This window comes from Haliotis asinina, chromosome 1 (genome assembly GCF_037392515.1).
Source record: "Haliotis asinina isolate JCU_RB_2024 chromosome 1, JCU_Hal_asi_v2, whole genome shotgun sequence".
NCBI lineage: Eukaryota > Metazoa > Mollusca > Gastropoda > Lepetellida > Haliotidae > Haliotis > Haliotis asinina.
In genome coordinates, this window is record NC_090280.1 from 74,662,262 (window position 1) to 74,688,657 (window position 26,396).

The 26,396-nt window shown below is 39.4% G+C and overlaps 1 protein-coding gene across 1 annotated transcript; it reads right to left on the minus strand.

The window, feature by feature from the left end:
• Positions 1-577: 577 nt before the first annotated feature.
• On the minus strand, positions 578-25,251 carry LOC137275089 (organic cation transporter protein-like). The gene is made up of 10 exons (XM_067808153.1): positions 24,888-25,251; positions 17,426-17,769; positions 16,231-16,461; positions 8,062-8,258; positions 6,402-6,635; positions 5,450-5,584; positions 4,963-5,051; positions 2,888-3,005; positions 1,935-2,007; positions 578-805 (listed from the first exon to the last, which is right to left on the minus strand). Exons 1-10 carry the CDS (start codon positions 25,249-25,251, stop codon positions 578-580), a joined length of 2,013 nt encoding a protein of 670 aa, XP_067664254.1.
• Positions 25,252-26,396: the final 1,145 nt, after the last annotated feature.

Sequence of the window (26,396 nt, forward strand, 5' to 3'; positions counted from 1 at the left end):
AAGATCCCATTACAACACCCAATTACAACGAGAACAAAAATACTGTTGTCAGTTAAATAGAGAACATGTTTGCAGATCTATCACAACTATTCGGAAGGCAGTGGTCACTGTGAAAGGTTTATTTTACCTGAAGAATTGTGCCACAAAATCCCAAAATTCAACAATTCCCCAAAACTCCTCACGGCTGATACATCTACCTTCCACCATTATAAATCATCCTTCTACAAACTCACTAAATATACACTATATATCACAGCATTCACCCAGCACACACGGAAGTCTCACCTCTATGCAGGATTGCACAAAATTGATATAACTGCTTGGCATTCCAAAACTTCGGATGTTATTTCCACAGTATTGGTACAGCTATAGCGGATATCAGAACAGAGGATATCAGACTGCTCTGAATATATAAGCATTAAGTATTTGTGGAAACACTTCACATTTCCTGAACTATAGCCATCGTACTTCTAATAAATGGGGTGATTAATGTAAAACACCTCTGCTTCTACAAGATGTAGGATAGGCTGGTGGGCACGATATATCGTTTGATGCCCTCTGGTAATGTACAAGTTTCCTATAATCTAGTTAAGGAATCTTTCTCCTGGTTCCCTTGCTTCAGGAGTTCCTTATCATGCACCATCTCAGTTACTTGCGCACCATTCATCTTCCGTCCCTCTATGTCGTCTATGGTGTCTGGCAGCTTCTGTTGGTGGGTTTCTGGCAGCATGATGGCCGAGAGGCCAAACATGGCCATCATCACACCAACCACTATCACTGGCACCGACTCCGAGGTGTACTGACCCTGCAAAGAGTCAGTGAGTGAGCTGGCTTTTATGCCGGTTATCAATAATCCAGCATTTACTTCTGATGAAAGAACCTCAGCAACAATGCAGGTTACCGTTATGCAGTTAACCAGTATTCCCCATGTATCATGTCAGGGATACCAATGAAAGGCTTCACACATTGTACCCATGTGTGACGAGGTAAGGTTTTCACCAAAGACTACCCCATCCCTTCCTCAAGGACAGAAAGTGACCCTGCAGCTTAGCTATCATGCTGTAGATATAATGTGAGTGATGGATTTTGGTAGGTGAGTGAGTGAGTTTAGTTTTATGCTGCTTGTGTAAACGTGAAGTGTGCTCCTCACTATATACAGTATTAGGTCACCTCTTGACTTCCCAGAAAAACCGTATTTGGAGTTTTTGATTTATAGGGACAGGTTTCACTTTTCGTTAGTGAGACCTCTTCCTACGTTTTACTTTTCATTAGTAAGACCTCTTCCCAGGTTTTACTGTCCGCAGTCATCTTTTCGTAACTCTATATGAACATTCAAATGATATTTGAGTGTTTGAAATAAACAAAAAATATCTTTCAAGATTAAGCTCAAGGTGCAAATGTTTTGACAAGCTAGACTAGCACTGCAACTCTCAGATTTGTACGTAAACGTTCTACCACACGACCACCGGGCCGACGAAAGACGTGGGGTTGAATTAAAAATGATTTTACGCACGCTTCAGTTATTGTTATGTAGCTTAATTAAATGATCATCTATATTGTAATTATACAGCATGGACGGTTTATATGTTGGAGAAAACACTTCTCCTTACTCTTGGTAGACAATGTAAAACCATCGGGGCCGGGGCAACGCCGCAACATCTCGGCTGGGGACACCGGAAATGGGCATCACACATTGTAACCATGTGGGGAATCCAACCCGGATCTTCGACATGACGAGGGACCGCTTGCACCACATTCTACCCTTCTCCCACCCGAACCCCCCATTTATATTACCTTATTACCTGCAGTAAGATGGAGTTGGTGAGCAAATGTCGTTTTATAACCCAGAATGGTTATAACTTGCAATATTAATAGTCTCTCATGTCGACATAATCTTCCAAGGTACTTGCTAGCTTGAGCCGTGTGATACTTACCAGGGTGTTTATTTGTGGAGCAATGGCACCTCCAAGTCTGGTCCAGAAAGTACACGTTCCCATTCCAATGTTTCTGAAAGACATTTGAGTGAGCGAGTGATTGAGTGATGTTGGGTTAGGAATGTGTTTAAGGGCCTAGGCAAACTCACATATTAGTTTTGCAGTGCCAATACTCTTTGACTTGTACACTCAGCCAAAATAGAAACTTGACACTTGTTCCATGGAATCCGACATGTGAGTGAGTGAGTGAGTATGGTTTGACGTCTGTTTTAGCAATATTACGTTGAGGGACACCAGAAATGGGTTTCACACCAACCAATGCATTCAGCGTGACAAGCAGACACTTTAACCATTAGGGTATCCTGCAACATAACATACCTGATAACACTGGGATACAGCTCTAACTAATATATCATAATGATGGTTACTGATAACAGTGGGATAGTGCCACCTTATAAGGCATAATGGATATCAGTGGGATGTATTTCTTAGATGCCTGATATATAGCAATGGGATGGTTGTGCCTCATGGGGCATAATGGATAACAGTGGAATACAGCACTTAGATCACATACCTGATAATAGTGGGATACAGCTCTTATATTTCATAACAATGGGATACAGTTATTTGATAACTCATGCTTGATAACAGCGGGATGGTTCGTAATTTGAACAAATATAAAATCCTTATAGAAATCATAATGGATGACAATAGGATATAGCTGTTAGATAACATACATGATAACAGTAGGTTACAGCTCATAGATAACATAACTGATAATGGTTGGATACAGCTTTTAGATAACATACATGCTAACGGTGGGACACACGTCATAGATAACATACCTGAGAATGGAGGGATACAGCTCATAAACAACATACCTGATAATGGTGGGATACAGCTCTTAGATAACATTCCTGATAACGATGGAATACAGCTCTTTGATAACATACCTGATAACGGTGGGATACAGCTCGGAGGTGTACATGAAGTACAAGCTGCACAATGCTGCAACTGCAAACCTGCCGACGATGGCAAATCCAGTGGACAGATTCTGATGATAGTCTGAAGCTGATTAGATTACCAACCAGTTAAGAACATTACACACTTAAAAATGGCTATTCATGATGAACTGCTGATAAATACATCAAAGGAGTGGGTTCAGTCACCCACAAAGCTTCTGTGTTGAGGAGCTGCAAGATTCTGGTCTCATTTATCTACAATATTTGAATTACTATGGATTAAAGGTTACATGCAATGTAAAACACAACTTTGCAAATTCTGATACCTTTCCGTATGCACATACTGAATCAAAACATCAAAAATGCCAATTCTACCGATTTAGTTGAAAAAAAAAACGCGATGGAAAAAGACCACAAAATAGGAGTTCAAAGTCTCAACAGCTGTGCTGCGCTGCACTCATATGCATCCGCAGTGACTGTGTTCGCGGTGCTTGAAACAGTATGGGGTCGTGAACAGTAATATAATCTTGTTTGCATACATGAACAAGTAAATAATCTACAGTTCACTGAGTGAGTGAGTGAGTTTAGTTTTACGCTACACTCAGCAATATTCCCGCTATATGGCGGCAGTCTGTAAATAATCAAGTCTAACAATCCAGTCCAGACAATCCAGTGATCAACAACATGAGCATCGATCTGCGCATATTGGGAACTGATGACATGTGTCAACCAAGTCAGCGAGCCTGATCACCCGATCCCGTTAGTCGCCTCTTCCGAGAACCATAGTCACCTTTTATGATAAACATGGGTTGCTGAAGGCCTATTCTATCCCGGGACCTTCACGGGTCTAAATTTCGGCATTTGGGGGTAATCTTTAATCTTAACGCTCTGAATGGCATTTAGATTTTGTTTGCTTGTTTGTTTGTTTGATCTTCAATGTCCCAATCAGCAATAATTTGAGATGAGTATTGCAGAAAAGTTTAGACTGCAACACATGGCGATGCGAAAGCATATATTACGAGATCAACAAAATGACCATGCTTGATTAAATTCAATAAACCTTTAATTGTCACAAAATAGAAATGTAAATAATACTTGATACAAATGAAACCAGGAAAGAACAATTCACAAATCCGAAAATTCCGAGTGTTGCGAAAATGTACAAATTCATGTCAAAATACTGCTCTCCGATCAGCGTGCCGCAATACATATTACCTTTATGTCTGAACCGGTAAACACCAGTCTAACAGTTCTGTTGCACAGTCCTAGCAATATTCCACCTGTATATGTAAATAACTGAGTCTGGACCAGACAATCCAGTTATCAGCAAAATGAGAATTGATCAACTCAACTGGAATGCGATGACACTTGCCATCCAAGTCATCAATACCTGACCACCCGTCCCATTAGTGGGCTCTTATGATAAGCATGGCTTGTTGAAGACCAGTTTTAACCTGGATCCTCACAGACTAAGAAGTGACACAGATCAAATAAAAAGTGGGGAAATGTTAAGAACGTACAAGCTAATGCATAATGGAAACCTGGCAACTGGTGGTCTAGCCGGTACGTGAATCTTAAAAACAAAGTAGCTGTTTGCAGCTCGCACATGTTATTTCCACTTGTAATTTAATCTGTGAACATTCTTAATTATCATCATCATCCAGCTGGTACATGTTATTTGCATGTCCATTTACCATCATGAATTCACTATCAACATCATCATCGCAACATTCAAAACCACTTAAAATGATGTAATGATAATGATAATGGTCATTCATAAACCACCTGTTTCCACACTCTTGAGCATGCTCGATCATTAATATCCTTGATAAGCAAACCTGCCTGTGAGGTGCTAAAAGGTCATATGACTTATCCCACTGGGTACTCATTCACTGCTGAGTGAATGGGGCAAGTTATTAACAAACTTGCTTGTTCTGTTTGTTGGTTTGATTGTTTATACAGCAATGGTAACTACTTCTGATATAGCGTGGATTTTTTTCGCATCATGCCTATTTTCAGTGTACAAACAAATAATTATGTGGAACTAGTTTATGAGAAATCCTTGCCTGTTTTTCCTGATGGAAGAGCCCCAGCAACAATGCAAGTTACAGCTGCCAGGAAGGCAAAGGTCACAACCGAATATCTCCGCTTACAACTGAAACAGGCAGTCACAGATATTGTCAACTTTACTGAATACAACAATAATCAGAAGGAATCAAATAACAAAATATAGTTGATGTTTTCAAAATATATTCCATATCCTTATAAAGAACTGAAATATAACGTGCAGAGCACAATGTCTGACGTGTATTCCCCACAAGAAGAAACTGTAAGAGAATGAGTGAGGGGCCTTATACGCTGACTTTTCCCAATATTCTAAATATCATGGCAGAGGGCACCAGAAATTAGCTTCAGATATTGCACCCATGTGGAGAACTGAACCTAGGCTTTTAGCATGACGAGAGAATATTTCGGCCGTTAGGCTACCCCACCCCTAATGCAAATCACAAGAAAAGGAGTGTTTTGTTGCAACAGATGTCAATGTTTACTTACAACTTCATGATAATGATGTCAAGCAGATAGGCAGCCATCTCTACACTTGCTCCGATGAGGAAGATGATGTACTTGTTGCCTTTCAGAGACGTGATCTGTAGGGTCAGGCCATAGTAACCTACTGACAGAGCCAGCCTGCAACATTAGACAGGGGGATATTGCTGTGAAAGTCACTGAACACAGATCTATGTCACATGTTGGTGTCACAAAATTCATCCAATGCTCAGAACCTTCAACAGTATAAATTTAGCAGAAATGTCATCAAATCTAAATGTTGATAACGTGTGAGAACACAGACAAAATCAGAAATTCTAGAAGCCCGCAGGCTCATTTGCACATCTTGTAAAGACATGCCACCTTTGCCAATCTTCTTATGTTGGTGGAGACTTAAGAGACGTTCTAGAAACAAGTCATATGTTTCACATTAGAATTACTTTCCGGTGTGCATCTAATGCTGAGCTACATTCCAGCAATATCATGGCAGGGGACACAAGAAATATCCTTCACACATAGTACCCATGTGGGGCACTGAATCTGGGTCTTTAGCTTGACGGCCGAATGCTTAAACCACGAGTCTACCTCACTGACCCTCAGCGTTTTATAGTAGCATAGTGGTTAAAGCATTCACTCATCACACTGAAGATGCGGGTTCGATTCCACACATGCCTACAGTGCATGAAGCCCATTTCTGGCGTCCCCCGAGGTGATATTGCTGGAATAATGCTAAAAACGGCGTGAAATTACACTCATTCACTCAATCAGTACTCTAGAAGTTGGGTTGTACATAAGCCACTTATCTGATATCAGCTTCTTGTTTATTGCATAGGGCCCTGTATCATGTTATATTGCTATCCAGTTAATAGCACCTACAACCAGGCACCTACTAACCACTGCAAATACATTTGACTACAAGTACATTCATCTTCAGATGAAGAAGACAAGCAATACCTACCACTGATAAAACAGAATTAAGCTTCTTTTTCTCAGCTGTGGAGTTTTCAGAAGTGTAAGGAATGTATATTCCTGAGTTTGTGTCTCCTGCATGCCCTCTGCAATGGCCCTCACAGACATCCAACTCTCAGTGGGAAATTCCTTCTTGTTGAACTTGGCCACCTTCTCCACCTGCTTCTCAGCAGCATCTAGTTTCCCGTACATCACCATCCAGCGGAGAGACTCGGGCATTATACTGAAAGTGTTGTGATGGGGAACTTCAGTCCACTTGACTCAAAGGTGGGCCCATGAATTGTAATTGTAACTCGAAAATTAATAAACATATACTACTCGATGAAACATTGATCAAAATCAAAACATCAACCCAAGTCTGCGAGAGTTTTGCATTTGCATAATTTTCATAAGTCCAAGAAATAAACACCCATTAAAATATTCACACATAAGAATGAAGATTTTATGGATATCAACTTCTTTATGAGAGAACACAACGTTTCGGAGTTAATGCTTACTCCTTCATCACCTGATGAAGGAGTAAGCATTAACTCCGAAACGTTGTGTTCTCTCATAAAGAAGTTGATATCCATAAAATCTTCATTCTTATGTATTTACACTTCTAAATGACATTCAAAGACTTAATATTCACACAGTTCACTATTTGCTACGAGGGAGGAGTGCAGAAAAAATGACAGACTGGTTTTCGAGAAGCTTGTGCACGTTAGTGCTGAGAAAGTTGTTGGTCATCCGTTCTCGCCCACCTAGCTGTCCCTTTCTTTGGCATTTTTACTCGTAACAAACAACAAACTAAACATGATTCTGTAAAAACGTGATGAACCTTGAGTGAAAGAGCTAGCTAAATATCTGATGCTTTTGTCTCTATGCGATACAGGCAACCCATCTATCAAATCAGTTGCTTTAAGATGTCTTAAACCTGGCAACAGCCTCAGATTTCACATGCCATATTCTTGTGCAATCGTGCAATCCAACCTATATGGACATGCTTGTTGGGAAACAGTGCTATGAATAATTAACATTTCCTTCCAAGATGTCAAAAATATTAGGAAAAAAGCAGGGGTGAAATGGTATACCGTGGTATTTTGCCTTCATTTGGGTATACTGTAATGCAATCCCAAAATTTGGTATTTTCGGTTTTCGTCATTGTATTAACTGTTTGAAACCTTTTCTAAAACACGTTGAAATTGAATCATTTTGTCAAAATCTATGCATATCTTTCCCAGACGGAAAGAAGGAGTCCCCGATGTAAATTCTCATATAAAGAACCGAAATGGACGAAACCGATGATCTAGGACCATTATACGTACTGTACCCTTTTGTAATATAAACTGATGTGTTGCCAGACGGCACCCAACAAACGCACTAGAATCTGAACTTTACTGAGAGAAGTGTCATCCCAAATATATTGTGTTACTCTTGACCACTAAATGGCATCGTGTGTTCATATTCGAATTCACGTCAGCCAATAAATGAATAAATCAACCGACAAACCACTGTCACCCTTTTACATGATAAATAATTGTCCACACATCTGAGCATCTAGAGTAACCATTGTTTGTAATCAAACGTATTCACTTCTAAATTCACATATGGATCCTGTTATTCTTATTATCTGAAACTACTTCCAGCATATACCGGTCTAGACTCACCATATATAGAATGTCGCCAAGAGACTTGGCAAACAGATTGCAAGCTGCATGTATCTCCAGTCACGGATAAGGAAGGCAATCACTGCTAGGGCCATGACACTTGCACCCCAAAAACATTCAATGACACCACCAGCTATTGGGCGATAGGCTGGGAGAAACATCTCGACCACCAACACATAGCTGGATATCTGCAATCCCTGGAACACAAGTACACAAGGTGAGTGATTGAATTAACACACAGATGGATATTTTCAGGAACATAAGCACACAAGGTGACTGAGTGAATTAACACACAGCTAGATGTCTGCAAGTCCTGGAACACAAGTACACAAAGTGAGTGAGTGAGTTAATACATAGCTGTATATCTGCAGGGGCTGGAACTCAAATACACGAGGTGAGTGAATGAGTGAGTTAACACACAGCTGGATATCTGCAGGCCTTACAACACAAGGACACAAGGTACGTGAGTGAATATAACACATAGTTGGATACCTGAATGCCCTGGGACACAAGTACACAAGTCTTCTCATTGAGGTTGGGGTTCTGGCTCACCCCAGTTGCATAAACAGTAGTGATACGGGACAACCCCATATAACCCATGAAATAAAAAAAACTATTTTTCCCTCACTCACATTAATTTATAAACCCCATAACCCAAATCTCCCTGTAAAACAGTCTTCTCATTGAGGTTGGGATTCTGGCTCACCCCATATAACCTATGGAATAAACCCTCACTCATATTAATTTATAACTTTATCCCCCTAGTGAGATGAAGACTGCGGGGTATTTATATAAGACAGGGAACTTTTTCATCATTTATTAATTCATCTAAAGCATCTTTATATTTATCTTCACCATTTTTTACAATCGCAGTTTGTAATTCAACCCCAAGTGAAGTACAAATACTACCAAGACATAAAGAACTAACATCAACCACCCTTCTTGATCAATATTCTGATCCTTTAACAAGAAGTCTATGAATGTTATTCTGGTTATTTTCCATTAATGGATGATAACAAGATATTTTCCATTTATTATTATTGGTTTACTTTTATCGTATAATTTCACCCAAACAACAAATTGAGAAGAATTAGGTAATTCATGTATTTTAATTTGCAGAATAGGATTATCTAAAGGGGTATCATTGTTCACTGTTGTTTGAATTTGTGTGAACACTGGGCTACTTTAAACTTCGATTCCATTCCGTGGCGTATATTTGTTTGCAATTTCTTTTTCAACTGCTTGAGAAAGATATAAAATAGCTTTAAATAATGAAGACACCCGGGGCCTTTCATCTGAATCTGGATTTGTATATGTTTTTGTTATCAAAATAGAGAGTGAGTGAGAGTTAATGTTTAACGTCACATCGGCAATATCTCAGCCACATCGTGACGAGAATCATAAATATCGTACATAATAGTGAATGGTAAAAATGTCAACGAAGGACACTAAAACAATTGGATTATCACAGATAGATAATGAAAACCAGTAATGAATTCTAAAACAGTTCAACTATAGAGGACAATACAATGTAAAACACGGGCTATAGATCGCCAACAACTGAAGGTAGGTCACCATACTAAGGACCATGGGGACTTACGTTACCTTTGCTACCTGCATGGACCCTAGTTGGATTTACATCATCCCCCCCAGCCGCTGGCGATTGTAGGAACGTTTAGCCAAAGTTTTAAAAGAACGAAAATGCTACGTTTAAAATCGGGTAATCAAAAATTAAACCGTGAAAGTTTTGGGACTTACGTATCCTCTCAGGAGGACAATAACTTTACGATGCTTTAACCCCCTTTGAAGATACAGCCACTAACAATACCAGTTGCCAATTTCTACTACCATTCGTTAAAATTCATCTATCTACAACATATGGTAATCATAATTCAGTCATTAAATCAATTTCTTTTTTAAAAAAATAATTATTAAATGATAACGAACATCAGCAAAAAGATCTGTAATAGTTTTGACATTAAAATATTTATCCCTTGTGATGAGAATTCCACACAGTCAAGCTGGATATGTTTGACTGTGACTCTCTCATCACAAGGGATACAAAACGGAGGATCCTCACCTTTTAACAGGTATGCATGTGTATATCTTGTGTAGCCAATACGACATCGTCGCATGATGACCTCTTCAAATCTGGACTGACAAACCAAATAGGTGTAACCAATATACGGCTTTATTTCATGTAATTTATTGATGCCTACCTGGGAGTCCTACTTCTTTTACATCAGGTCACGGATAAAAGATCTAATGATGGCTTTATAATCACTGTAAGGAATAAGAAGTGGTGTCACAGATTTGTTGACTGCTGCCTTAGCAGCAAGGTCAGCCAATGTGTTACCAGAGATTCCTACATGGCTGGGTAACCAACAGAAGACGATGTCGCATTGGCCATTAGCAAGATCATTATACAATTCAATAACTTGTATTAAAAGTGGATGTCTGCAAGAAATAGCCTGAAGGCAAAAAAGAGAGTCGGAAAAGATTATATACTGTTTATGTTTAGGGTGTTTTTGAATATATTTGAGAGCTGTTAGTATGGCTTCTGCTTCTGCATTAAAATTGAGCTGTTATCTGGAATTCTGATATTGTTTTCGATCCAATGACAGTGGCACAAGCTACTGCACCTCCGTCTTTGGAACCGTCTGTAAATAAGGGTTTGTAATTGCTATATTTAGTTAATTGATTATATTCTTCTTTATATTGTAATTCGTTAGTTTCTGTTTTTTTTAAATGTAGTTAATGTTAGGTCAACTTGTGGTCTAACCAATTGCCAAGGAGGAGGAGAAAGACAGGAAGGAGCTATATTTTCCAGCTCAATGCCAGCTAAAGAAAGAAATGGTTTAATTCTATGTCCTAGAGGCGGAACAAGAGAAGATTTCTTGCAGTGTAAATCCTCATAAAGTGGATTGAAAACACAGTTATAGGCAGGGTTAGATTCATTAGAGTAAAATAATTTAGTATTTTACTGTAAAGGTAATTTTATACGGCGTTGCTCAAGAGATGGTTCATCAGCCTCAACATAGAGACTGTCAATAAGTGAAGTTCTAAACGATCCAAGACAAAGTCTTAAACCTTGGAGATGGACAGAATCAAGAAGTTTAAGGTTGCTTTTGCAGGCTCCACAATATACGATGGAACCATAATCAAGTTTTGAACGGACAAGTGATCTGTATAGGTGTAGGAGAGTAGCGTGATCCCTTCCTCACTTTGAGTTGGATACCACTCTCAGTAAATCCAGTACCTTCAAGCATTTTGTTTTTAGTGATTTGATATGCGGCAAAAAGGTTAAGTGGGAATCGAAAAGTAAACCCAAGAACTTGGCCTCCTTTACAACTTTGATGGGAGTGCCATTTAAAAATAGTTCTGGGTCCTTATGCGACTTACATTTTCTACAAAAGTGTATACAATTAGTTTTTGACTTAGAAAATGTAAAGCCGTTTTCTAGACACCATTTATTTATTTTGTTTAAACATAATTTGAGTTCAATAGTATGCATATTCTTACCGCGGCAAGAAATTTTAAAATCATCCTCAAAAAGTGATCCATCAATTAAATCATTTAAAACCTTTGATAGACTGTTGATCTTGATACTAAATAGAGTGACAGACAAAATATTACCTTGAGGGACACCCTGATCCTGATTATAATGATCAGACAGGGTTGAACCCACTCGGACTTGAAACTGTCTGTCTTGTAAAAACTGTGTTATAAAAAGAGGCAAACGCCCTCTCAAGGCAAAATCATGTAGATCCTTCAAAATGCCATGCTTCCAGGTCGTATCATAAGCTTTCTCAAGATCAAAGAAAATTGATACAGCATGTTGTTTATTTACTACAGCATTTTTAGCAAAGGATTCTAAATGTACCAAATGATCAATGGTACTACGATTTTTTCCTGAAACCACATTGAATATTTGTTATAAGGTTATTGGTTTCAAGATACCAAGTAAGTCTATTGTTGACCATTCGTTCCATGGTTTTACAGACACAACTCATTAAAGAGATCGGTCTGTAATTAGACGGATCAGTATGATCCCGGCCAGACTTTGGTGTGGGGACTACAATGGCATTACGCCACGAACGTGGAAAGTTCCCTGTGATCCATATTTTATCAAATATATTTAGTAGAGTTTCCAAACAAGATTTGGGCAAATGCTTTAGGAGCTGATAATGAATATCATCAGCCCCTGTTGCTGTATCATGAGCTTGGTCAAGGAGTAGTGTGGAGCTCATGTAACGAAAATAATTCGTTATAGTCTTTACCATTGTCCGAGTTAAAATTTAGTCTTTTCTTCTCCTGTTGTTCCTGGTGTTTTTCGAACTGAGGAACGTAATTGGATGAAGATGAATGTTTTGCGAGAGTTCCACCTAGTGTATTGGCAATGTCACTTTTATTAGTTAAGAGAGTATCACCATCCTTTAGATGATGAACGTTAGATTTAGAACCTTTCCCCTTCATTCTTTGAATCATGTTCCACACCTTAGACATGGGCGTGCATGAATTGATTTTTTAAACATAATTGCGCCAAGACTGACGCTTATTTTGTTTAAAAGCACGTCTAGCCTTGGCATTTGAAATTTTAACTTTGTTGAGATTATGTACGGTAGGGTGTCGGCGAAAATACTTTTCAGCTTTCTTCCTACACTTCCTAGCCTGTTTACATTCATCATTGAACCATGGTTTACGAATATGTGGAACTGCAAAGGACTTAGGAATACATTCATTGGCTATTTTGAGTAATTCATCGGAGAATAATTGCACTGAATCGGAAACATCAATAAAACGATCAAGATTTAATCTGCTCGTACATGATGATTTGAACAAAGGCCAGTTAGCTTTGTTGAAGTTCCATCTTGATGATGGAGGAACGTCAGCTGGAGTTATTGTCTGAAGAATGGTCGGAAAATGATCACTGCGTTTAGCAGCTCTTGTATTGCCCTGTTCAAATGCATATTTTGCAATGTTTGCCCGAGTCGCAGGAGAATAGTGGTTATTATTTCTCTTCCGCTTGACTCCGCGTGGAGTTGTCGTGTTGTCAATTGTCGAAGAACTCTCCATTATCGTCTTGTTCGCGGCTTTCATGCGGGCAGCTTTCTCAGGTGTGGAGGCCTTGAATGGGCCAAGTAAACCTAACGGCTGGCACTTAGTAACAGTAACAAACTTCAAAATGATTGTGAAGTGTATGTCTGTTTAAAATTTGACACATTATTCATTCTTTGCTTTTGAGTCCACCAATTTGAGTCATGCCATTTAATTTAACCCCTTTGAACTGTTTTAAGCTTATCTGGCCTATGCAGAGTGTGTTGTTTCAACGAAAACATCACTGATTGCATACACGCGGAAGTACTCCACTGAACTGAGTTCAAGATTAGCGGCAAACTTTAATATGTGATTGGATTTACTTCAGTTAGATATTGGAAAGGGGCAGATGCTATAAACAAATTAGCTAAAGACGAACGTGTCTCGGAAGAAAAAGCCAAAGCCTGCTTACAAAAACAAGCTATATGGCAAATGTACTTACCAACACCAAAATATATACCCAGGAGAAAATTCGGTATTCACATACTTTATCAAGTTCACCAGGCTGACTTGTTTCATCAACACGACAGGGTTAGAGGTAAAACCTACAAGTACATCCTGACAGTTGTTGACGAAGCCAGCCACTACAAGGAAGCCAAACCTTTGACCGTGAAGGATGCAACTCAAGTTGCCCGTGGATTCGAGCGCAAATACAAACGCAGTCCGCTGACGTGGCCCTCGGAACTGCAAGTCGATCCAGGCCCGGAATTTATGGGTGTCATACCACAACTCCTAGCCAAACACAATACCAAGGTAAGGCGGGGTGCGGCCGGAGAACATCGAAGTCAAGCCATAGTCGAACGGTTCTTTGCGTGCCAATATTCACGTGAGTTAGAGGATCCCAAATTGGGGGCCTGGGAGTATTCCACACACAGAAACACTGAATGGGTAGTACAACTTCCTCGGGCGGTTGACTTTATGAACAATGAAGTAACAAGACTACTTGATAAGAGACCAGTCGAAGCAATCCGTATGAAATCCGTTGTATCAGAATCTGCAGCACCACGTCATAAAAAAAAGAAGAAAAATCCAGATCGCGCACTTGTTAGATATTTATATCAACCAGGTGAATACGAGGGAGACACCTGTAAACGAACTACAGATCCTATCTGTTCTATGAAAACGTACAATATCAATCGAGTGGATATCAAAGACAGGGAGCCTAAACTATACTTCGTTTAACTTCGTTTAACTATACATTTAACTTCGCAGATGTAGTTTTTTTTCCCTTCTCATAAATAAGCTGAAATCATATTTTATCTGCGCCATGAGCTTTTCATTTTCGGTAATGACCTTTCACTCCTATACCACACACCGAGCACCTTTAATTTAGTATAATCTTTAGGGTGAAAACAACAAATTTCAGTTTTCCCCATAAGTAGTCATTGGCAAATATACGGTGCTGATCTCATTTTTTCATATAATAATTTGTGTAATTAGTCTAATTGTTTAACAGTTAACACTGTCACTGCTAAACCAAGTGCCACAAAGGCCAACTCACATCTTTCTGACCCTCTGAAGGAGTGTAATACTGAGAAATCGTTGGTGCATTGCCTAATGGTTCTAGTTGTTTACCTGTTAACACGCTGTATTCTTTCATAGCTTCATTGACGTCCTTGATAGTTCTAACGATATGATTTTCGCGTTGGAGTTGATTATTGATAAAATCTAGTGTCTTCGGGCATATCTTTGCATATTCAGCCTGTGCGGCCTGCAGTTTTTCTACAGCTATATTGTGTCGTTTTCGTTCCGCCTGTACCTCAGTCACGTTTGAATCTTTTAAATGAGAAAAAGGAATATTACTCCCGGAAAATGCTAGGGAATTCACAAGAGCTCCACCAACCACCATTGCTATTGTGGCCATATTATTTACATTACTTTAATATATTTTCAGGTATAATACCTTGCTTTACCAGAACGTCTTTGGTGGCCATCGCCATACCAATGTTCATAATAAGCATAAAAATATCTTACAGGTCGAAGTCGAGTTTTATAGTCGTTGTTTTATAATCATTTTAGTCAACCGAGCATATCCTACTGCTAATCGGGAAACCACTAATGCATGGTATGCACCTATGGTTACCTACAATGTGTAATTATTTTTTGTGTGTGTGTCTGGCTAAGGCATTCTTTCTACCAGCTTCAACTCTTTTTCGGCTTGTCTGCATCCTCCGGAATCTTGGTTATCTCTTCCTGAGCAGCATCCATCTTGTATAATAATGATATTATTTTTTCTTTTATCAAATTTACAATACTTTGCCATGATTTGCCATCATCGGGGCTGGATACTTATCGTATTAATGATACAAAGCACAACTGATATAGCTCAAGGCATTATCGAGAAACGGGTACTTCTCTAAGTCCTTCCACAAATAGAGTCGATGTTCTGGTGGGATTGGTTAAAAGTGCGATGGTATACCGTTGTAAATCTGGGTAATAGTAGAACCTATGTCTAGCTGCTTTTGTTCATCTGCAACTAACATCTGTTCTAGTAATCCATTTTATAATGTATTAACCTTGTTTTAATTTTTAAAAAATAATAACCAACACACACACACACTATATTTAGCTATGTGTGTGTGTGTATATATACATATATATATATATATATATATATATATATATATATATATATATATATATATAGAGAGAGAGAGAGAGAGAGAGAGAGAGAGAGAGAGAGAGAGAGAGAGAGATAAATATAGAGAGATAAAGGTTAGGTTACACATGACTAGAACTTCAAAACCAACATTTTACTGATACATTACTAAAATTTCATAAAACATTACTAAACATTGCTAAAATTTACTAAACTATTACTGGTTCTTCCTGTATTTTATCCTCCGCATTTATGACGGGATGCCAATTACTAAACTATCGATACTCACACATAATATCTATGCATGCATTGTTAGTTTTTCAGAGACTCAACATTTGCCATCCATCGATAGTTTGATGAATCATTACGGCCCTGCTGACATATTATGCTAATTATGGCATCACTAAAATAAGATAAAATAAAATAAAATGAAATAACACTGGAATTGTCACCACACTCTGTGCCCCACCTACCTGCAGAAACACGCCTTCAATGAACCTGAGGACCACAAACCAGATGTAGGAAGGCACGAAGAAGATGCCAACGCCGAGAACCACAGGCACAAACAGCGTGACAAGCATGATGGGACGTCGACCAAACTTGTCCGAGAGGTATCCAAATAACAGACCACCAACCATCACACCGCAGAAGTAAATTGTTGTCGCCAGTGGTCTCAGGTAGCTGTTGTCGCACACAAGATCCCACTGGTCAAAGGGAGATAACTCATGTTAATAAGAACCTAAATTTTCACAAAACTGCTCAGTATAATTAGAATATGGCACCAGTCACATTTGAGTCACTAATTGCATTTCTTGGGTCGCCAGCTTTGAACAATACTGAGAGAACACGTTTTTATTTGGCCTGGGGATTGCTTAAGTTTGGTCTGTCCATCCTCATTCTTTTCGCTCGATTATTTTGAACGTTGTCAGTAGCATCACAATTTTATTTTCATAGCAGTAGGCTGACAAAGCTTAATATGGTTCTCTCCTGTGGCACCGACATGGGGTAACAGATACTATCTTCTGGTAACCCACGAAATATGTTATCCAAATGAGAGTTCCCGTCATGCACACTGGCATTCAAAACAGCTTTGCCCCTGTTAAACTGTGAGATTAAGTAACGCCAATATATAGTTTGATTGGTTATGTTCCATCAGCAGCAACGAACTAAATGAAACAGTTTCACATATTTTATGTAAATGTTCGTATTCTGATGATATTTGAAGGCAGAATCACCTTCAGTGAGGAATATATATTGTTTGGCTTAAAGGGTAAACATAAAAATCCGTTGAAAGTTGTCATCATGATAACTAAATCTCTCCTTTACAAACTTAATAGAAAAAATTACTAAACCAAGCTTTTTAACCTTTTAAAAATGGTAAGATATTATCAAATCTCAAAGTTTATTGCATATTCAAATTGTATATTCATTTATTGTTTAGAAACCTTCTTCACTGATTCCTGAAAACTGTTTATATTATATTGTATTATAATATTGAATACATTGTTGCTGTGATAGGGAAGAAAGGCAGCCCAATGGTTATAGTGTTCACTCATCAAACTGAAGATCTGGGTTCGATTCCCCACATGAGTACAAAGTGTGAAACCCATTTCTGGTGTCTCCCATCATGATAGTGCTGGAAAAAACTGCGAAAAAATTCGAACTTACCTCTGTGACAATGTTGGTTTCACGATCCTCCGTCACATATGTCCAGTCTCCTGCCCCACAGGTCAGTGTAATGTTGTCACTGTTGTCCAGAAATATCGTGGTTCTACACTGCCCAGTCGTCCTTCCAACAACAGTGAAGTTCTGGTCTCCTTGGGTGTAGACATTGCTCCCTCGCAAAGGGTCACAAGAGTGTGGGGTTCTTGCCCCGAAGAAGGCCATTATTACATGATTGAAAACTAACGGTGAGAAGTTCAGACACAGAAGTATGAAAATTATCACTTGGTAACAGCCTGGTCTGCCAAGCTTCCCTATCAGTTCATCCATTTTCAGTGATAAACAAGAACCTTATCTTTGCTAGAAAGACGATTCTATGTGATCGGTTTTGCCCAAGACTTATAACGTCTGAAAATGAAAACAAACAACATACACTATGGACATAGAGTACAGTTACAGATGTAGTGACAGAGTATAGTTACAGAGTACTGTTGCAGAGTGTGGATACAGAGCATTGTTACAGGATATATGTGGCAGACCTATGAATGATCGACCAAGTGCAAGGTCAAGACCGAGACCAAGTCAAAGACCATAGCCACCATAAGGTAGTGCAAACATTGTCTCAGCAAACAGTGACAGTACTCCACTACACCAAGAGATGACACGGACGTCATTTACGTGAAAGGTGAAGTGTGCGGCAGACTCACACACACGTGTGTGTGTTGTGCGTGCGTGTGTGTGTATGTTAAAATAACACCGTTACGAGGGGAAGTGCAAGGAAATGGACAGCAAGGTGTTAAAAAAACACGTAAAATGTGCTGACAAAGTTATTGATTCATTAACCAGAGGTGTGCTGTTTCCATCCTTTCTCGCACACCTGGCTCTCCCTTGCTCTGATCTCCTCCCTCGTAACAAACAGGCAACTGTGTCAATATTTTAATGACATTTTGTTAAACAACCTTTCCTGGGATGCATGGCAATTTCTAATAGATGAACAGGTGTTTGAGTATAGTTTATACATGAACATCTTCCGCCGTAATGTTTTTAACTATCTTTCTAAATATATATATTTAGCAATTCCTGGGGACACATGAAAGCAGACAATACTTAGTGACATAGTACAAAGGTATTTAATCAGGTGTATTTTATAGACTTATAGTAATTTAAACACATTATTGCGTTTCATTCACCGGCATCACCACCCACAGTCGTTTTGTATCCTTTCCAGAGTATAGCTATAGAATATAGTTCCAAAGTACTGTCATAGTTTAGTCACAGAATACAGTCATAGCCATAGTTACAGAGTGTGGGTATGCAGTGGGATATGGATAATAGTTACACAGCATAGTTGAGGAGTACGATTATAGAATATACTTACAGGGCTCAGTCACAGATCATGGATTATAGCGTATAGTTACAGAGCATAGTTATAGAGTATAATTACAGAGTATTGTTATAGTACTAGTTACAGAGCACACTTACAGAGTTTGGTTATAGAGTATAGATATAGTAATAGTTAGTGAGCATTATTATAGATCATTGCTAAGGTACTAGTTACCGAGCACGCTTACAGAGTATGGTTATAGAGTATAGATATAGTAATAGTTACAGAGCATAGTTGCGGAGTATGGTTATAGAGTATAGTTACAGTGTATGGTTACAAGGGTTTGCTGTAGTAATGTCGTGTATTCTTTCATGTGAGCCATACCTCAGATAAAATGCCCAATTTCTCAAAAATAAAAGGGAACAGAGATCTCTTCGTCAACAAGTGCTACTGCGTCGGATACACGCACTAGCCAGCCCCTAGACATTGTCCATGGCCAGCATCCCTACCCAATGAAGCCTTGATATGAAAATCATCATGGCGAAGCTGAAACAAGTGGACGCCAAGCTCTCGTCGCTAGGCGCCATTAAACATGATGTTGACTCTATAAAATAACTGGACAGTGAAACTGTGGACGTCAAACGTGTCGACAGAATTAGCGGCAAGCGACAAGGTGATAGAGACAGATCCCGACCCCATCATTGCCAAGTTTGTGTGCACCAGGGAAGGCGATGGTCTAAAGTGAGCAGCTTGGAGACTGAGAGGAAAACCCTACTTTCTCATTGAGCAGTTCCCGGAGGAAGTTGCTCAGTATCATAGGGGTCCTGATGCCCCTACTCAGATCAGCTGAGCAACAAGGGGAACAAGTCTACATGGTCATCGGAGTGGACAGGAGGCTGCAGTCGGTACCAACACATCCTCCCTACAGGATGGCAAGCTTGACCTTCAGGAGAGGGACTTCCTAGAACAGGCACGATGGATATGCCAACCTAGGTCTATGCTTAGTCTCTGAATATATATATATATATATATATATATATATATATATATATATATATATATATATATATATATATATATATATAGCTCTGCTACTATTGATGTGGATAAATGTAATGGTCATACAGCGTTCGAAATAATCGTTTGTATTTCAGGTAGCACACAGATAAATGTGAACATGTACAACTAGTGTTAGGGAAAAGCAACTGATGTCAAACATAACCACATGTCATAAGACACAAAAGTACTGTCGGGAATAGAAAAAACTTTTTGACATTAACCTCTACAATTTATGTAGTTGATATGTAAAAGTGTGAAATATCTGTTAAAATACGTTCGACCTAATTACAGTTTCAGTGCAACATGAAAAGAAACGTGAAAAGAGAATTTTGCAGAGGAGAAATTAGTGCACAGCTGAGCAATGTGACTTTTTTATCAGAGCATGGCTTTTAGCGTGCGATGATATTGTACTAGAAAGGGCGCAACTCATGCTGAAACTATTAGTTGTCATGCAACCTCACTATAACAGGTGGTAGGGGTCGTCTCAAAAGCACAATCAGAACGGATGGAGCAGACGATGGTTGAGGTTGGCCTGGGTGATAGAGATATAAGCTGCAGCATAATAATTCTATAGGGGACTTAAAGTAGGGACGTATACGACATTTCCTAACATATATAAGAATATCCAGTCTTCTCGATCTTCCTGGACACCCGTGGCGAGCCACCTCCTCGTGGGTAACGTGAAGAGCTCGCCGACACCCCCGTTGTGGACCCGGGAGGATATTTGGTCCACCAACCCGTTTGCCGTGGGTTGCGGCCCTGTGTCGATGGAGGACGGAGTCTGGGGGGTGAATGGTAGGTTGAATGGGCCCGGTTCAACCAATCAGCTGCTCATGCCAAGCCCTGCGCATGGAATATATATATATATATATATATATATATATATATATATATATATATATATATATATATATATGTGTGTGTGTGTGTGTGTGTGTGTGTGTGTGTGTGTGTGTGTGTGTGTGTGTGTGTGTGTCATTGGACAAGTATAATTTGAAATTGATGTAATTTTGGTCTTGGTTTTATTTTTTAAAACAAGTTTGATTTGAATTATGACGTTTAGAACTATGCCTAGAGTCTTATGCCCAGAAGGCGATAGCTCATGGGCCAATCTGGTGGATCAATTATTCATAATTCTTCTAATGGAGTATATCATCCGGGTATCCTTGGTGCTGCAAGCTGGAAGCCCGCTTGCTTTAGCACTGTCCTTGTGATACTCCGTGGTGGGTGGGGAGCTCGATCATGAAACCTAAATAACTCACCATGGCTTACGAAACCCCCACTAAAAAGAGCAAACGTCCTCTTGAAAATGACCCTGTTGATGACCTCAAACCGTCTAAACACATTGACTACTGGCCACGTTTTATCGTCATCGAGATCAAAGATAATGCACCTTTAAAGTTAATCCCTTTTGCGGTGTCTAAGGGTATCCAAGGCATTGCCGGTGATGTAAAGAACATTAGAAAATTACGTTGTGGTGCAATGTTGATCGAGTGCGCCAAAAGGCAACAGTCAACGAATCTTTTGAACACTGACACTTTCGTTGGCACTCTGGTTACCGTCACGGCCCACAAAACACTGAACACGAGTAAGGGAATCGTACGTGATCGAGATCGCTTGCTGGCAGACATGTCCGAACTTGATATCGCTTCCGAAATGAAAGATCAGGGTGTATTATATGTCAAACATTTCACTACCCGTAAAAACAACACAGCTATTCAAACTAATACCTATCTGTTTTCTTTCTCATCACCTACTGCTCCAAACATCATTTAAAGCTGGATACTGTAATATCAGTGTGGAAAAGTACATTCCGAATCCCCTTCGGTGTTTCAAATGCCAAAAGTTCGGCCACGGTGTCAATACTTGCACATTGTCTGTTGTGTGTGCTCACTGCAGTGAAAAGACACACACAACAGAAGATTGTGACAGTAATGTCAAAAAATGCACCAACTGCTGAGGCGACCATTTATCATTTTCTACATAGTGTCCTATTTGGAAAGAGCAACTGGAGATAAACAGAATATAGTTTATTCAAAATATCTCCTTTTCTGAGGCAAAAAAACTGGCAAAGAGGTCTGATCTTCCAGAAAGCTTCCACAAAAATAACAAAATCATCCACAGGCTGCCAGACTACCTTGACTTGGGTAAATTGAGATCCTCCACAGCTTTTGTACCTTGTCATATCATCTCAGACTGAGGAATCACTTCCTAGTACATCCAAGTCTTCTTCTGATCACAAATCATCATCATCTCAGTCACACGCAAAGTCTCAATCGACAGCTGATAGTCAACAAAATGTGAAAAGTAAACTTAAGCCTAAGCCTGATGCTTCAAAACAACAAAGTGGCAGAGCTCCTAAAGGGTCACAAAATAAAATTCAGTTGTTCAATAAATATGGGTCTCTTGAAGACATGGACGTTTCTGAAAACGTCCATTCTAGGACACATAGCTTGTCGCCCTCCAAAAGAGTGCGGTGTAGATCCACAATAAATTCCCTCAAAAGATAGTTTATTTCAATAATATTGTACAGTGGAACTGCAGAGGATTGAGGACTACTTTACATGAATTACAGCTATTAGTCCAAGATTTTACACCTTCAGCGTTATGTCTACACGAGACGTATTTAAAACAAACAGATACATTTGACATTCGTCATTTTAATGCATATCATTGTTTTTCACCTCCGGGTGATAGAGCCACTGGCAGATCATCCGTTCTAGTCAGTCAAAATGTTATACAAAGCCCTGTTTCACTTAATACTAATATGCAGGCTGTTGCAGTGAGAATTACTTTACATGTAGCGTTTACGCTATGCTCTCTCTATATTTCGCCGTCTTCGATGTTTGCCAAAACTGATCTTCAAGCTCTATATGACCAACTCCCGAAGCCCTGTATTATAATGGGAGATTTAAATGGGCACAACCCACTCTGGGGTAGTGTAACTACAAACACTAAAGGTAAGTTGTTGGAGGACTTTAGTTCTGACAATGATTTATGTATTTGTAATGATGGTTCCAACACATATTTACACCCTGGTACAGGGACCTATTCTGCTCTCGACTTGTCAATCACATATTCAGAACTACTAAATGAATTTGAATGGTCAGTCCACGATGACCTCTGTAGAAGCGACCATTTTCCTACTATAGTAAAATCTGTAACCCCAACTGATGTTCCTCCATCATCAAAGCATGTCCTGCTTGACTGTGTTGAATATTCCATCACAAGGGATAAATATCTTAAGTCACGAACTTTGAAGGATCTTTTTAATAATGTTAGCTCTCATTTAATTATTGCATTTTAAAAAGAATTAGATTTGCTAAATGAATTGTAAATAGATAAATATTTTATGCTTGGAAGTTTGAATTCGTAACTTAGTGTTAGTGGCTGTATCCTCGAGGAGGGTTAAAGCACTGTAAAATTATTGTCCTCCAGAGAGGGTACGTAAGTCTCAAAATATTTGAAGTCCAATTTGATCTTCCATTTTTTTAGCCGTAGTATTTCTGTCATTTTAATTTGTGACTAATCTTGCATACAATCACCTGCAGCTGAGGGGATGGTGTAAATCCAGCTAGGGACCATGCAGGTAGCAGCAGTACTGTAAGTCCCCATGGCCCCTAGTATGGTGATCTACCTTCAGTTGTTGATAATCTATATAGTCTGTTTTTATATTGTATTGTCTGAATAGGAATATTAGTTTTAACTTTTCACGCTAGTTTTATTTCTTATTGTGATATTCTAGTTGTTTTACTGTCCTTCGTCGACGGGTTTTTATCATGTACATAGATTCCTTTTTTAAGAATGCTCTCGTCACGATATGGCTGAGATACTGTGACGTTAAATATTAATCACTCACTTGATCTTCCTGTGGTCATGCCACCTATATATTTTGAGACATTTAATACGACGCCTTTCTGTGTGTATCAGGTATCATACATATTGTAACAAACTTTATGAAAGAAAGACACGTAAGATGTTAATCAAAAGATGAGACATATTCAACGCATATGAAAAAGCACAAAATATCTTCGACATGACACCCTTGTGACAGTAGGCAGCTCGTGCGTTTCAGGAGCCACGACCTGACATATGACCCCAACTTGCATATACGGGAACGCTCTCCAGTACATTCCATTGAAACAGGCTGTCGTCCAAAGATTGAAAAGTTCAATTTCCTCGTGCGAATCGTGTCGTTATGGTGTTTTGCTGAACTAAATCGCTCTACAAGACACGTGTTAAACAGCAGCTGCGTTGATTTCACGCCACGGTCAGCAGGTATTGCAGATGCTTAATCGCTAATCTACCTGTAACAACCAAGTGTATTTGTAAAGATTAATTACTTACCCCGCCTGCTTGTCACAATCAGTATACGAGTAAACATGCTTTTCTGGATATCCTCTTATCTACCTGACTGAATGCCCAACTAGACCGAAGTGCGTTATTTCGATATATATCCTATTTGCAGTTGTGCAGTTTTGAAGGATACAGAGTAACAGCCTGAAAATCATTTTTTTTCTATGTCCGAAAGCACTTTAGTGACACACAGATAAATCATTACTATACACCATCTGTTAATACAAGACACTATATGGATGACAACTTCTTTAATTCTTTCAACACGACTTTTCAAGGCTAATTCTTGCCCCTTCGTCAGGTGGATAATGAGCATAGGTAACATTGCAGAATATATATAGGTATACATGAAGCCAGGGAGGTAAGATTTATATACAAGCACATAAATGTAATTAGGTATGTACAATCACAGAGGGGAGATGAAAGGGGGAATGTTTTAACAGTACGTGGTTGTTTACACAGCTGATAGATTGAGGGTCAGTGAGTCCTTGTAGACACACCAGGCAGAGGGTAGGTACACGCTTTGATCTCTATTGATCTGAGGTTCTAATCTTCTGATGTTGATTGCTTCCCAAAGCTTCCTTCTCCGCCAATCACTGATGTTGGAAGCCAGGATCTCGGTGTTTTTCCAGCTGATGGAGTGGTTTGGATAGTTGACGATGTGTTCAGAGAGGGCCGATTTCAGATCTCATTTTCTGAGGAGTCGACTGATTTGTTGACTTAACTTGCCTTGGTATGGAATGTTGACTCGGATAGGTGCAAGCTCAGGTTTAGGGAGGCGCTCGTTCTGATGCTGGAGGGTTGTGGCTATAGTCTGGTCAACGAGTTGTGTAGGGAATCCATTGAGGGTGATGAAAGTTCTCTTGAGGTGGTCAGTTTCGTCTTGGAGGTGGGCTGGGTCACAGATGGCTTTGGCACGTCTTGCTAGGGTGGAGACTATGGCTTGCTTTATTTGTGGATGGTGGTTGGATAGATAGTGGATATACTGGTCAGTGTGGGTGGGTTTTCGATAGACAGTGGGAACGATTCTTTCAGATGAGTTGTCAAGGGATACGTCTAGGAATGGCAGCTTGTGTTGGGCTTCTACTTCCATCGTGAACTGGATGCGGGCGTGTTGTTCGTTAAGGTGGTCAAGGAGTTCTGCAGGGTTGTGGTTGGAATCAAGGATAGTGAAAGTGTCATCAACTTAACCGCCTCCCTAAACCTGAGCCTGCACCTATCCGAGTCAACATTCCATACCAAGGCAAGATAAGTCATCAAATCAGTCGACTCCTCAGAAAAACCTGCCCGTGTTGATGTGACCTTTTATTCTGATAAGACATTGAAAAACATCCTTAGAGCAAATGGAAGAGGTGGCAGTGATCAAACCAACCCCAACCCCAGAGGCTGCATCTACAAGATAAACTGTGATTGCGGCAACAGCTACATACGTGAAACCTGCAGACCATTCAACATCAGACTCAAAGGGCACAAAACTTCAGTAAGAAAATGAGATCTGAAATCGGCCCTCTCTGAACACATCGTCAACTATCCAAACCACTCCATCAGCTGAAAAAAACACCGAGATCCTGGCTTCCAACATCAGTGATTGGCGGAGAAGGAAGCTTTGGGAAGCAATCAACATCAGAAGATTAGAACCTCAGATCAATAGAGATCAAAGCGTGTACCTACCCTCTGCCTGGTGTGTCTACAAGGACTCACTGACCCTCAATCTATCAGCTGTGTAAACAACCACTTACTGTTAAAACATTCCCCCTTTCATCTCCCCTCTGTGATTGTACATACCTAATTACATTTATGTGCTTATATATAAATCTTACCTCCCTGGCTTCATGTATACCTATATATATTCTGCAATGTTACCTATGTTCATTATCCACCTGACGAAGGGGCAAGAATTAGCCTTGAAAAGTCGTGTTAAAAGAATTAAAGAAGTTGTCATCCATATACTAGTATTACCTCACCAACTTCTAAATGCCTTTGAAGAATTTCACCATCTGTTAAACCTAGAATGTGTTATGGTGAATGTGTTAATAGTGACTTGGACTCACTTAGCTCTGCTACTACTGATATGAACTCTGTATTTCAGAGGTAAATGTAAAACGTCATACAGTATTCGAAATAATCGCCTGCCCAGAACTTCCTGTTATTTCACTGTAAGAATGTCAACACCAGTGTTTCACAAATAAAAGGATCTCTCTGCGCCATACGATTGGCTAAACAGATCTTCCAGAATCA

Excerpts from the sequence above, each read along its gene's own strand:
- LOC137275089 (XM_067808153.1), bottom strand. The coding sequence starts at position 25,251 with ATGGAAGTAGAAGCCCAACACAAGCTGCCATTCCTAGACGTATCCCTT. Across the intron at positions 5,052-5,449 it reads GACATCATTATCATGAAGTT|TTGTAAGCGGAGATATTCGG; the intron begins GTAAGTAAACAT and ends TGCCTGTTTCAG. Across the intron at positions 3,006-4,962 it reads TCTTCCATCAGGAAAAACAG|CTTCAGACTATCATCAGAAT; the intron begins GCAAGGATTTCT and ends TAATCTAATCAG.